Source organism: Branchiostoma lanceolatum, chromosome 1 (assembly GCF_035083965.1).
Source record: "Branchiostoma lanceolatum isolate klBraLanc5 chromosome 1, klBraLanc5.hap2, whole genome shotgun sequence".
In the NCBI taxonomy this organism is placed as follows: domain Eukaryota; kingdom Metazoa; phylum Chordata; class Leptocardii; order Amphioxiformes; family Branchiostomatidae; genus Branchiostoma; species Branchiostoma lanceolatum.
Genome location: NC_089722.1, coordinates 19,939,783 through 19,952,378, shown reverse-complemented (window position 1 = coordinate 19,952,378; position 12,596 = coordinate 19,939,783). Strand labels below are relative to the sequence as shown.

The following is a 12,596-nucleotide window of genomic DNA, read 5'->3' as shown; positions in this document are numbered from 1 at the left end:
TATTGTCAACCTACATCCGTAAAAATGACTAAAAATGGGCAAATCCATATATACAATTCACTAAAAAGGCTTGGGATTCTTCTAGGCGCATATCATTTCCATGCACTCGGTGAAGCTTCAATGTCTACCATTAGGGCTAATACTAGAGAATTACATGAGAGTAATGAACAGAACATGATACATTTACATACATTTAAATCTAGAGGACAAATCTTTGCTGGAAATACATGTATGTTTGACCTTCCACACACAGAGCAAGGTGAGACATAATCACATTGCTGTAATGTATCCCATCTGAAAATACGCTGGTTTCTGTGTCTCTCTCTCTCCTTGCAAAAACCAAGGCTCACCTGGAAATCCCAATGAATCTTTCTGCAAAACATCCAAGCCCTTGATGGCATAGCACAGTTCGCTAACGTCCCTGGCCATTGCCACCATTATTTGCCTGTCTGTGCAGTGGTTCTGAGAAGTATGACAGCCCTTGCGTGCAGCCGTGCCTCCAGGCAAACAATGGCCACAAAAGGGATTGGGGGACAATCTCAAAACGCTACATCTCACTTGAAAGAAAATCTGTTTGCCTCACTGTAATAGTAATTAAGAAAACGATGGATCTATTTCAGCACAACCTTTAATTTGTCATACATGACTCCTCTGGAATGTTACAACTCAGTTTTCCAAGGTTATAAATGACCTGTCATTTGACATTACATTTTCAATTCTGTGAAGGAGGTATTGTTTTTGGTGTGTCTGTTTGTTTCTTGGTGTAACTCAAGAAGCTATGGGTGGATTGCACAGTCAATACTACATGTATTTGCTATGTGGGTGGGTCTTCTTTCTTTCAGATTTAAAACAGGATTAAAACAAACTGGTTTCAGTCAATTAAGTCAATTAAGTCAATTGTACATTGATGCAAGAATTTACCTGGTTGGAAATGGCGTAACCATAGCCAAAGGCAATAGCAATAGCAAGTCGCCCAACATGATGATGATGATAGCCAAAAGTCAACGAAATATCAGGACTTGGCTGAAGTTTTGAGACACTCCCTGTCCATCCCCTGTCCATGTGCTAGCGGCATGGGGGATAACAATACTACATGCCACTCCCATTCTGCTTCAGGTGAATGACCAAGACAAAACACGACCTGTGCTCAATTGAACACCTTCCTTACTCAAACATGTCAAACATTAACATATGTACACATTGTTTCAAAGCAGTATCCGAGCAGGTAGCCGTGTTTGTGATTAGGCTTACAGTGTAGGAAAAAAATTTCGTGTTTCCGCGTTAGGCCATGTTGATTTGATTATATGAATGACATCATCTGGAGACCCCAAAACTGATATGAGTGTGCAAATAAAAAAAAGTTTGGCAAAAAATAAAAGTTGCCTTCATCATGAAATCCACGTGGTCAGGAAGGAGGAACAAAACATAAATCTAAGAGTATGGTAAACCGAAGGATACATTTTTCTTTTTTTCTTTGAACATAAAAAAATTATCTTCTTTGACTTTGAAACTGAATTTGGTATTCCACAACATCAGTATCTGTTTTTTGGAATATTTTTTGGGGCAATTTACAGCATATATTTTCCCATTTTGGAGCTGCTTTGTATGATTTACAGTATTGCTGAAAACTTCTCTTTTTTTTAGGGAATGGACAAAAATTGATGTCATCCACAAATCAACATAACTTTACGGACAAAATTAGGGGCAATAGGGTCTTTTTTTATTTTCAACATTACATGTACGTTGTAGTAACTGTTATGTAGATACACATGTTCATTGGACATGCACAATAATATAAATCAATTGAACAAAGGGGTACAGTGTTTAGTATACATTCTAATATCAACAGAGTCTGTTTTGAATTTCATCACTGAGATGTCCGATCGAAAATTTGCCCCTTGCCGGCGACAGACCAAAAAATGCAAGGGTCGGTCGAGTAACCAGAAACACTAAATTCTTTCCCTTACGCCTTACTGTGCGCAATTTGACACGTACACCAACTGAGGCTTACAAAATTTAGAAGTCATTGTAAATTATTAATGACAGATTTTTTGTAAAGGCATCTACTTTTTTGTACAGTGCAGGTTTCTGTGAAACTGCAGGTTTCTAAAAAAACATGGTGGTGGGAAAATACGATTTTGTTGATAAGTTAATCAAGATTAATTAGTCTGAAGTGTCATGTTACATGTCCTAACTTCTGTGCAACTGTAAATTAATTTATTAATTTATTGTTTACTGAATTGTCACTAGTATTTTATTGTCGTATTTCAATGTAATTGTAATGTTAAGTGGTCCGCAACATCAGCTTGGCTGCCTGGTGCTCCACTATGTATTGTCTTGTTGCAATTTTTAATAAAGAATAAAGAATTTATTATATTGTAGATTAAAATTATAATTTCGCGTAGGAATGGAAAGAAGGTTTTTGCAGTTTTTCAAAAATTCATATTCTCAGTTTCATGGTTTAGAAGCACCACGAAAAAGAACAAAAAAATCAGCAAAAATACTTTCAGTATCCAGGCTGTGATGGCAACATTCGATATGGTTTAAATATTGCTTAAGTTCCTGACAGTAATGTGGAAAATTAGTAATCAGCCTCAAAATGAAAAATGTATTCTATGACATTGTGTTCTTCTTCATGTTATATATCAGTATGAGATATTCAAGGAATTGGAAACAAATTTTTGGAATGGACAGAAAAGCAAGCAACCTCTACTTACACTAAAATGTCAGTCACCCTCAACTGAGGTGAAGCATTGCTTTTTCAAGTAGCTAGTAGTGCAATGCGGCTTGCTACGGCTCACGTTTTCAGCCAAGTGCACTGAGTCACCCCTACTCTTCTCAATAAGTGTGTTGGGTTCTTTTACTTGTAGAGGTTTCGTACTTGAGATTTAAATGCCTGAAGCTCCCTTTTACTCTATACAAAGGGCCGCCAGCTTTTCTCCATAAGTGTGTTGGGTTCTTTTATGTGAAGAGTTTTAACACCCAACGCTAACAATATACTGACTAGAACTCATTTTGTATCTGGTTGACTGTATCGTAATATTTCATGTTGTATGAATAATACATAACATGACGTGATCATCTACTATAAATCGAGAATACTCAGCATGCCATGCAGCTTTCTCCATTCTAACATTGCTGATTTTTAGAATTCCTTTTTTAATCAAGTTTATAGACATGAATGTTTGCTGAAAAATTAATTCATGTGCACCAGGGACAGAGTTTTTCTATGTACATACCTGAATCTAGAAAGCTCAAAAACACCTTTTCAATTAATGTGTCATCTATATGATATAAATAATTGCTTGTCCAGAAAGAGTTAAAAAGTTTCATAATTCCAATACTAGATGTTTAATTTTTGACACCTTTGACGGTACACACACATGCTTGAGGTTACTTCAGTTCGCTTGAGGTTACTTCGGTTCACTTCAACACATAATATGGACAAGTAAAACAAGAAAGCTTTCAAAAAAGCTGGCCTGTGGCGAACATTAAAAGCTGTATACACCAAGGATGTCCCTCAGCCTGTGGCTCAACTGGCAGCAACCTCACAGTTGAGTTCCTGGTTCCAATTACTTGCTAACTGTGAGACCCTGATTCCAGTCCCGGGGCAGGACATCTCAGTTTGGGGCTGCACCCGTCTTTCGGAAGGGACGTAAAATGGGGCTCCCCTGCTCGAGGAGGTGCCTCAAGCACGTTAAAGGGGAAGGGCTAGCAAACCCTTCCTGTAAAAATATACCCTAGCTGGCCTGCTACTGGTTTCACCAAGGAAACTTGCTGCCCTATGTGCCACTAGGCACTACAAGGGTCTGAATGAACACACAATGCAAGGAATCAGGCAAGGATTAAATCCTGCATTCCAGTGAGGGTAAACAAAAAACGATAATCTCATTAACAGTAATCAGAGATGCTCAGTTAATCTTGTCAGATCAAAATCCTCTTCCACATCTCACTAATTGGGCAGTTAATGGAAGTATCATGTATGACTGTTGCTATACAAATGTCAACAACTAACTGTACAAGTCTATATGGCGCATGTGGTAATGCAACCCCGCTGTTCCGCCATATGAATCTAACTCCGTTTCCTAGGCGTAATGCCCCACATAGGATCTTGCCAAGTAGCAAATAGATGTAGGTGATAGAATTTAAAGCAGGGCTTTTTCTAAAGAGGGGAACAAGGGAGCTACAACCCATGCCCTGACCATGCACCCCTTTACCATGATCCTCTGACAAGCATGAAATTCAGATTGACCAGGGATGCTACTAGGTCACTTATGGCCAGTGTTTAACTGTAACCTGTCTGACAGTAATTTCCCCCTCAAGAAGTCTTAGAATGCCCCATTTAAACTTAAATTCTCTAAAACTCTAGCGTGGAAGAAGGAGCTTCATCTTCCATACCATCCCCATCTTAGTCCTTCCGCTTCCTTGCAATTTTTTCCTAGAAAAACCCATGAAGCTATGTTCTTACCTGAACCCCCTGTCAGTAGCTGTGCCAGGAAAGTGTTCTGGACAGACACGGTGTGGGTCTTGTCCCCAGAACCAGCCACCCCCTGGGGCGACCCCACGCTCGCCGTGAGAATGGTGGCCGTCTGCGAAGCCGTCGTGCTGGGCTTGGGGGCGATGGGGCTCAGACCCTTCGGCTTGATAAACTGGACTGTGGACATAACGGACAACAAGTGTTAGACAATGCAATCCTGACTCTATACCGTAAGTCTTGATATGTTCGCAGTGACCCCTCCACATGAATTCCTGACACCCCGAATATGCGTTTCCAGGGTACAGTCGAACCTGTATTAGCGGTCACCTTTGTGCAGCGGCCACCTGTCCATAGTGGTCACTTTTTGTTGGTCCCTTGGATTTTTGTATCACTTTATCTACTACAGAATTGTTTCAAAATGCAAACTTAAAACACTGCGGAAAGCTCCTTTCCCCTACTACTGCAAAGATAAGTTATTTACTGACCAATCTGAAGCAGGAAAAAATCTAGTTCATTTTGCTTTGCTAGAGGTGCTAAATTAACAGCAATTTTCAAAGTCACTTTTTAAAATTGCAGCAACATTGTTACCCGAGTAAAATTACTATCAGACATTGTTGATATTCTGATGGAAGTACACACATTGTAGCCAATACATTCTTTTTCCTTGTTTTGGAAGAAGACATGCCAAAATCAATGAGCACAAGATTCCAGACTTCCCTCTGACAAATGAAATATCCTGACCTGTATTGCTGTTGCCGGCAGCCACTCCTTGTTGCAGTGAATTCTGGGTAAACGCAACCTGCATGGTATTCTGGGTAAAACCCAGCGGCCCCTGCTTGGAGAGTTGAGCCTGTTGAATGGCGGTGGAGGGCGCAGGCTTGGGCGCGAGCGGATACTGTTTGGGCGTGGTTCTACTCCTTGTGGGAGCAGGCTGCTGGTGTTGTTGTTTTTGTTGATCGTCCGTCTCCATGAACGTACTTCCCGGCAGCGTGCTGACCGTGGTGAACCCGCCGAAGTTCGCCTGCGAGACCAACTGCTGCTGTTGGAGAGCAGGCACCTGTTGGCAAGGTGTTCTTGAGGTTAGGGTTGTTGACTAAGAATCTGAAGGTTCTGGGTTGGAATCCCCAGCGAGCCCTATACAATGTAGCGTTGATGCCAGACCCCAGATCTCTAAAATATCCATCAGAGGTACACCACTCAATGCACTTTTAATTTCTGCTGTTATTTTGGAAATTGACTGATTAATGATTAACTGTTAAGCTGTGTCTTGTCCATGAATCGCTATTGTTAATAGCTTCACCTTGTCCGTCCAAAAATCTCAACTTCATGACAGAAAACTGATGAAAACGGATTTTTGCAAGCTTAAAATGACAGATTTACAAATTCAATAGTGAAAATCAACTGCTAAAGCCCATGTCACACTTGTGCATATATACAAGCCCCCATGAGTAGCGATTAACATGATTTCGGTTTAGGTTTAGTTTGCAGCCAAGGAAGTAATTTCTTTGGTTTGATAACTTGACTGCTCAACGATGGGTCAAAATAGAAAACAACTTCCTCCACGGAAAATTGACTTAAACCAAAAAAATGTTACTGCGGAACTCATGCGCACTTGAATATATGCAAAAGTGTGACAGGGCCCTTAGACTGCCCAAAAATGAGTGGGACGAAAAAAAATTCTAAGCTGGAGATAGCCCTGGTTATTCAAAACAAACAAACAAGCTACTGTACCTGGATGGTTGTTGCCTTCTGCTGTGGGAAGGCAAACGGTGTCACATTGGGCTGTGGGGAGGAGGTCGGCGGCTGGAAGGCCGTCTGCGTACTGGGCATGACAGGGATGTTGGGCTGCGCCTGGTACATGGGCAGCATGTTCGCAGTCTGTTGGTGGGCGGTCGACGAGGGCGTGATCGGCGTGGGAGCAGCGATGACCTGGTTAACGTGCTGGGTCGAGGTGGACATGGACGCCGGTTGGCTGCAGTGGATGTGAGGCGGCTGTGTAGGTCGGGTGTTTTGGGCCAGCACCGAAATGGCATCTTCCAGAGACGTCTGGAAAAAAGGGAGAGGCCATAAGTCCAATAAAAGTTTACGCCTGTTATGTCTGCCAATCAAGTTCTAAAAAACATGGTGGTTGGAAATTAAATAAGATTTTCTTGAGTAGTTAATAAGATTAATTAGCCTAAAGTGGCATGTAACATGTCCTAACTTCTGTGCAGCTGTAAATTAATTTATTTTCACAGGGATTAGAATTGTAATTTCGCTGTAGGACTGGAAAGAAGAATCCTGGGCTCCTATAGGATGGTTTTTCATAGTGATAAAAATCCTGAGCTCTTATTGGATGGATTTTCATAGTGAAAAGAATCCTGGGCTCCTGTTGGATGGATTTTCATAGTGATAAGAATCCTGGGCTCCTATAGGATGGACGTTCATAGTGATTAAGAATCCTGAGCTCCGATTGGTCACTCTAGGAAAGGGAATGGGTCTCTCAAATTAGAAGTGTGGAGGAGGCACAATTAGCCCCCGACGGTAAGAGCTTGTGTAACACAGGCCAACCTGGTTAGTGTCCATCTGAATGGGTGAGGACTCCTGGTAGGACATCCCTGCCTGTGGCCTGCCTTGGTACTGTATGGCGTCGGTAGACATCTGGTTCTGGAACGGAGGAGAGCTTACTGTGGCGCTGGCTGATGGCCTGGCTTCAGGTGGCACAACCTGGAACCCAACAACACCATGCATCAACACCCCCTGGCAGATTGGTACCAAACTACAGCAGCCTGGCTGCGATCACAGTTTATATAGAAATGTACATGTACCACTTCAGTTTACGCTGTTTGAGTGGTACATGTGCAAACACAAGTGTGGTTCAATTGCGTTGCAAAAGCTCACATCTCCTTAACCATTAGCATGCCGTGGGCCACTTCAAAAATCTAATACAAGTGTAAAAAACAGGACAATCAAGCAATGTATTTCCGTATTCACAGCATAAAAAGTTTCAGCCAGAAATTGAACCAACTTTACTGTGGATTGGGAGCAAAGAAACTTCAGCATGTTAAGGGTTAAGGGGTTGATTGACAGACTGCTTTTGCTTATGGACCTGGCCTGTTCCATTTCAAAACTAAGGGGGTGATTAGGAATGTCTCTTTAAAGCAAGAGACTGGGCCAAGAACAGTTTAATGCATTGCTGGATGGAAACAAAATGAAAAAAGAGTCATGGATGAAAATAATATGCTCCTGACCACCCCCTTTTGTGACTTGTAAATGGAACAACCCTTGAAAACATTTGTCAGTGCTTTACAAGCAAGAAGGTAAGGCCGGGGAAACTAATGTTGTGTTTCCAACTACCGTCTTGTCGACAGGTAGGGGCGATCTTTCTTTTTTTTATAGGTCTTGACCAGGGTGTTAACATAAAGGGTACCTTCTACATGTATTTATATCACTTTTTATATTAATAGAAGTGTGCGAAAACAACACGTTTTAATCACTCTAGGGTCAGGCTAGAGTTGGCAGGGTTTTGCTTGGTTGGCAGGTTTTTGCTAGGGTAAGGAGGGTAACAAGAAACACAACATTTTTTTCCAAGGCCTAGGCATAAATGTGACCAAATCTCCAGTTAACTGATGTACATATTGCATAGAAAAGAAGCATCTTTCCGCGGTAAGCTCTGCCCAGCTGTGCTGCACATCTGTTTTGTCGCGTGTGGGGAGCTTTGGGGGCATTTCGCCATGTGTGCGTGGAAACCAGATACTTACACGGGGATCAAAACCCATCGGTTGGAACCCCTTGTTGATCAAGGTAGGCAGAAAGACCTTGTCACTCGCATGCATTGCGTGGGGAGGAGACCCCACATCTAACTGTGGTAGGAAACCAACGAAACTTTGAGGACAAGCTTCACAAACTTGTAGCCTGGTATTTCTGGTCGCTTCCATGAAGAATAATCTGAACCCCGTCCCCATTGAAATCTTTGGCCCCCTACTCTTTTCGATAGGTGTGGTGGGTTCTTTTACGTGCTTGAGGTGTGGCTCTCCTCAAACACAGGACCTCCATTTTACGTCCTATCTGAGGGACGTCCCTAACCAAAGCTAGGTACTCATTTTCGCCTGAGTGAATTGAGGAAAGTCGAGTTAAGTGCCTTTTCCAAGGGCACAACATCAACGGGACAAATCAGGGGACACTGCAGCTAGCTGGATTCGAACCCAGGACCTCTGGCCTGGATTCTGGGCCAAACACCCTGCCACTGAGACGTCACACCAGTTACTTGGCAGTGTGACTTGGAGCCAATAGATAGTTTGCCTATATTCTAAACAAATATGCCAGTACCGATCATTTTTCTATTAACGGGCAACAGACTATTCTGCGTTGAAGCGATCAGAATAAAATGGATACCAGGCTAACAAACTCAAGATAAATCAAATAGGGCAAGTTGAAGTTTTAAGAAGCAGAAATAAAGTCTTAAAGTTGCTGGTGCTGGTGGGCATTCTGTCTATTAGAGCAACTAAGTCAGGTCTTGTTGGTCATGTTTTTACGATGCTCATACAGTATACATTTTAATTGCTGGGAACCGATGCAATTTGGAGGTATGGAATTGCATTTACAAGTAGGCTCATCCAGACCAAAGGATTGTAAATTTAAGCTTGCTCATTAATTTTGTAGTATAGTTTGTAGTATAACATCTACATACACAGGACAAATACAAATGCACATATTAATAGATTTACACACTATTTTCGTACACAAAGTCAAGCGCTTTGATATCATCTAATCTAAGTCGAAAGCTTGTTGGTAAGCACTTTACATTGTGTGCGGAAATAGCATGTAACTCTATCAATATATTGATTACCATTACAGATGAACCTTCATACAGGTACAAATACTAAGTCTATTTGGTCAACCAAGAGTGCACATTGAACAAAAACTCATTGTAAACTCAACACAAACACACAATGTACCAACCTGCAATGTAGATCCAATGTTTAAGTCTAACGTCTAATTTTTTGGTTTGTTTAGTGTAAGGCATCCCAAAGACACCTAGACGCCTGCCTAGCTAAATGGTTGATGGAAACCCAATGCACCATGTAAAGTGGTGGACCTTACCTGTATAGATATGTTGGGCTGCTGCTCTTGTTGCTGATGCTGTCCTTGTGAACTGCGCTGTCCCAGTTCAAGTCCGCTGCCTAGATTCATATGACTGCTGCCTCCAAACTCCAGCCCAGCATTCCGCACAATATCTGTGATACCATACAGCACCAAGAAAATACTGTACCGTACTCAGTGTGCATACAGTTAACAACAAAACTATTCATACCATTAACAACAAACCCAAAACGTATCCACACCCCTTGTAAATTTTGTTTTTCTCAAGAAATGAAATATAGTGCAGTGGAATTTGAACCATTTTTCAAAATTCATTTAGTGGTTACATGTAATTCAAGAGCAAATTTTGGGGTTTGATGATCTCATTTGCAAAACTAAGACTGTAAACTTGGTCAAGAAAGGGTATGAATAGATAATTCTGGACATGGCATCTTTTGTAAAAGCCTAAATAAAGTATCTCTGAACCATGAAATTACCCAAATATTATGTGGGAATTGTGTAATTATATCTACAAATGTTTCTAACATACGGCCAGTAGTTTAAACAAGAAGAAAACCACTTTACACATTACAAAATCAATCAAACTGAGGGGTATGAACGATTCTGTTGTTAACTGTAAAAGTAGGACATTTGTTTAAGTTCAGTACGACATTAACAAAAGAAGCAGAACACTCAGAAAGCAAAGAAAAGGAGTAGACTTTGGGAAATTGAAATTTAGGTCTGCATTCAAAGAATGTCATGCTTTCTTCTTTTTCTTCAACCAGACCAAAATAGCATCATGCCATTATGATTGTGAACAAAAATACAAACGTCACTGTATATTTGCAACTAATGGTAAAGGAAGCATAACATGCCTACAAGTCCTACTGTAATGATCTTACCTTGCACACAATGTGAATAGTTTTTAATACTTTGTTATTTTTGTAAGGCAAAAAAAAGCAAACCTACTCATTAGTCCTACTAGGGACGGATAAGAAAGGACTGTGGGTGTGTGAAAATGTTGGGAACCTCTTGCTTGGAAAATTAGCCTGTGTTTACACAAGCTCTCGCTGGCGGAGGTTAATGACCCTCTCCCCTGGTCGGGCCGGCAGCTAGGAGCATGATTTAGTCAGGCTACTTGGAAAATGTATGATTTCTTTTTTTCACTCACCATTCACATACATCTGTTCACTTTGTACTGCATTTTCTTGTTAGACTGTATCATTACCTTTGGCAAGAAGGTTATGTTTTTGGTAGCATTAATTTTGTGTGTGCGACTTTGCGTGCCTGCATATGCATGTGTATGTATGTATGTTGTAACTCGAGAAGGCCTGGATGGATTGTATTCATATTTGGTATGTGGGTACAATATACAGTGTAGGTCTTGATGAGACCCCGAAACGACTAAATTCTGGGCCTTTCTAAGGTACTGCAGCATAGCTTCCCATTTTGATATCAGAGTCTCATTCAAAATGTTTTTAGAAAACTAACCATAACCACCTGCATCTTTTCATTTTCAAGATTTTCTTGATTTTCACACAACCCCTTTACGGTCCTTTCTCAGATCCATCCCTTACCTTGATTAATATCTTTCTCACAAAGGCCGCACCCACATTCATTACCTTCCAGCCCATGGTCTTTCATTCCCATGGTAGAGGTAGGGGGTGCGTAAAACGTACAGAAACACAACCGCCACAGGGTGCGTGTGGTGAATGTCACAGAAGAAAAAGAGAAAGGAACAACAACACAGAAGGAGAGAAAAAAAACAAGAACATTAAGTAAATGAGCAGAAACAAAACGTAATATTAACCAAAAACAAGAACGAAAAAAGAAAGAAAGTTGAGAAAACAAAACTTACAAGTGGCTCACCCGACTGCCCTAGAAGCTTGTCAGACACAAATAAAGCTTGCTAACTTGTCCAAGCCTACGCGATCATAAAACCACTAACATGAAACCTCAGGGTTGGCAGTAGTTTTTTTACCTTGCAGAGGTTCAAAGGTGTCCATGAAGTCCTCCAGGTTGGGCTGTAGCTGGATCAAGCCTGGCTGAATCATGTCCGCATTGCCCAGATGAGCTGAAAACAGATAAACAACACCTTGTTTATTTATTTATTGGTTCAGCATGTACATGCCAGGGTTGCCCAACTAGCCGGAGGCTATTACTAAGGGCGAACCCATGTGCGGTCATAGGACTGTAGGTTGTGGACCATCGCACACCGGGGAATGCCCCTACTCTTTTTCGTGTGGGGGTTTCTTTTACGTGCGCGGGGTGTGGCTCTCCCCAAACACGGGACCTCCATTTAACGTCCTAACCGAGGGACGTCCCTGACCCTAGATGAGCTAGGTACTCATTTACACCTGAGTGAGGTGAGGAAAGTTGTGGTAAGTGCCTTTCCCAAGGGCATAACGTCGGGGCGCATGTCCAGACATGTCTGGGGGCAGCCCGGGTTCGAACTCGGGTCCCCTTGATTGACAGTCGAATGTTCTATCCATTACGCCACACGACACCTTGTATCAGTTACACTGATGGACCGAGGTGGAAAGGTGGTCATGTGGTATAGGGTTGGCAACTCAGAATCTGAAGGATCTGGGTTCAAGTCAATGACCCAAAAGTTGTGCTTTTGGGAAAATTGCTTTACACCTAATCCCTCATGTGAAAACTAGCACCTAGCTTTGATTAGGGAACGTATAGCTGGATGGGACATAAAGACAAAGGTCCTATGTTTGAGGGGAGTCACACCCGAGCATGTTAATGAACCCACCACACTTACCAATAAAAGTAGGGTTCCATCTTTGTGTAAGTGGATCAAACCTTACCGTGGAGTCTTACATAGATTATATTTACTGTACAAAACTGCTGTGCTACGCCTAAAGGTGGTTTATCGGTTATGTAAAACAAAGGAGCAAAAACAAACAAATCCTTCTTCACATCCCACGCATGGTCTAGACAACAACTGTTTGAAATATCGGGCATTTACCTCACAGTCCAAACCATCAATTAGCTTATTGTCTCGTGTGTGTTGCCTATATTTGTAGAGGAGCACATACTTTCTTTATTT

The 12,596-nt window shown here is 41.6% G+C and overlaps 1 protein-coding gene across 12 annotated transcripts in view; it reads right to left on the bottom strand.

Moving 5' to 3' along the window:
- The window catches only part of LOC136440057 (MLX-interacting protein-like), a 46,753-nt gene that overhangs the window by 17,706 nt on the left and 16,451 nt on the right, over positions 1 to 12,596 (bottom strand). For 10 of the 12 annotated variants that reach the window (XM_066435836.1, XM_066435877.1, XM_066435905.1 and 7 more), the window contains 8 exons: positions 11,520 to 11,612; positions 11,116 to 11,175; positions 9,560 to 9,693; positions 8,218 to 8,319; positions 7,028 to 7,183; positions 6,209 to 6,523; positions 5,219 to 5,534; positions 4,469 to 4,654 (listed from right to left, as the gene is read on the bottom strand). In XM_066435836.1, the coding sequence (XP_066291933.1) occupies positions 4,469 to 4,654; positions 5,219 to 5,534; positions 6,209 to 6,523; positions 7,028 to 7,183; positions 8,218 to 8,319; positions 9,560 to 9,693; positions 11,116 to 11,175; positions 11,520 to 11,612 (1,362 nt within the window). The remainder of the gene's footprint in view (positions 1 to 4,468; positions 4,655 to 5,218; positions 5,535 to 6,208; positions 6,524 to 7,027; positions 7,184 to 8,217; positions 8,320 to 9,559; positions 9,694 to 11,115; positions 11,176 to 11,519; positions 11,613 to 12,596) is intronic. The other 2 variants (XM_066435923.1, XM_066435885.1) reach the window with 2 other exon arrangements.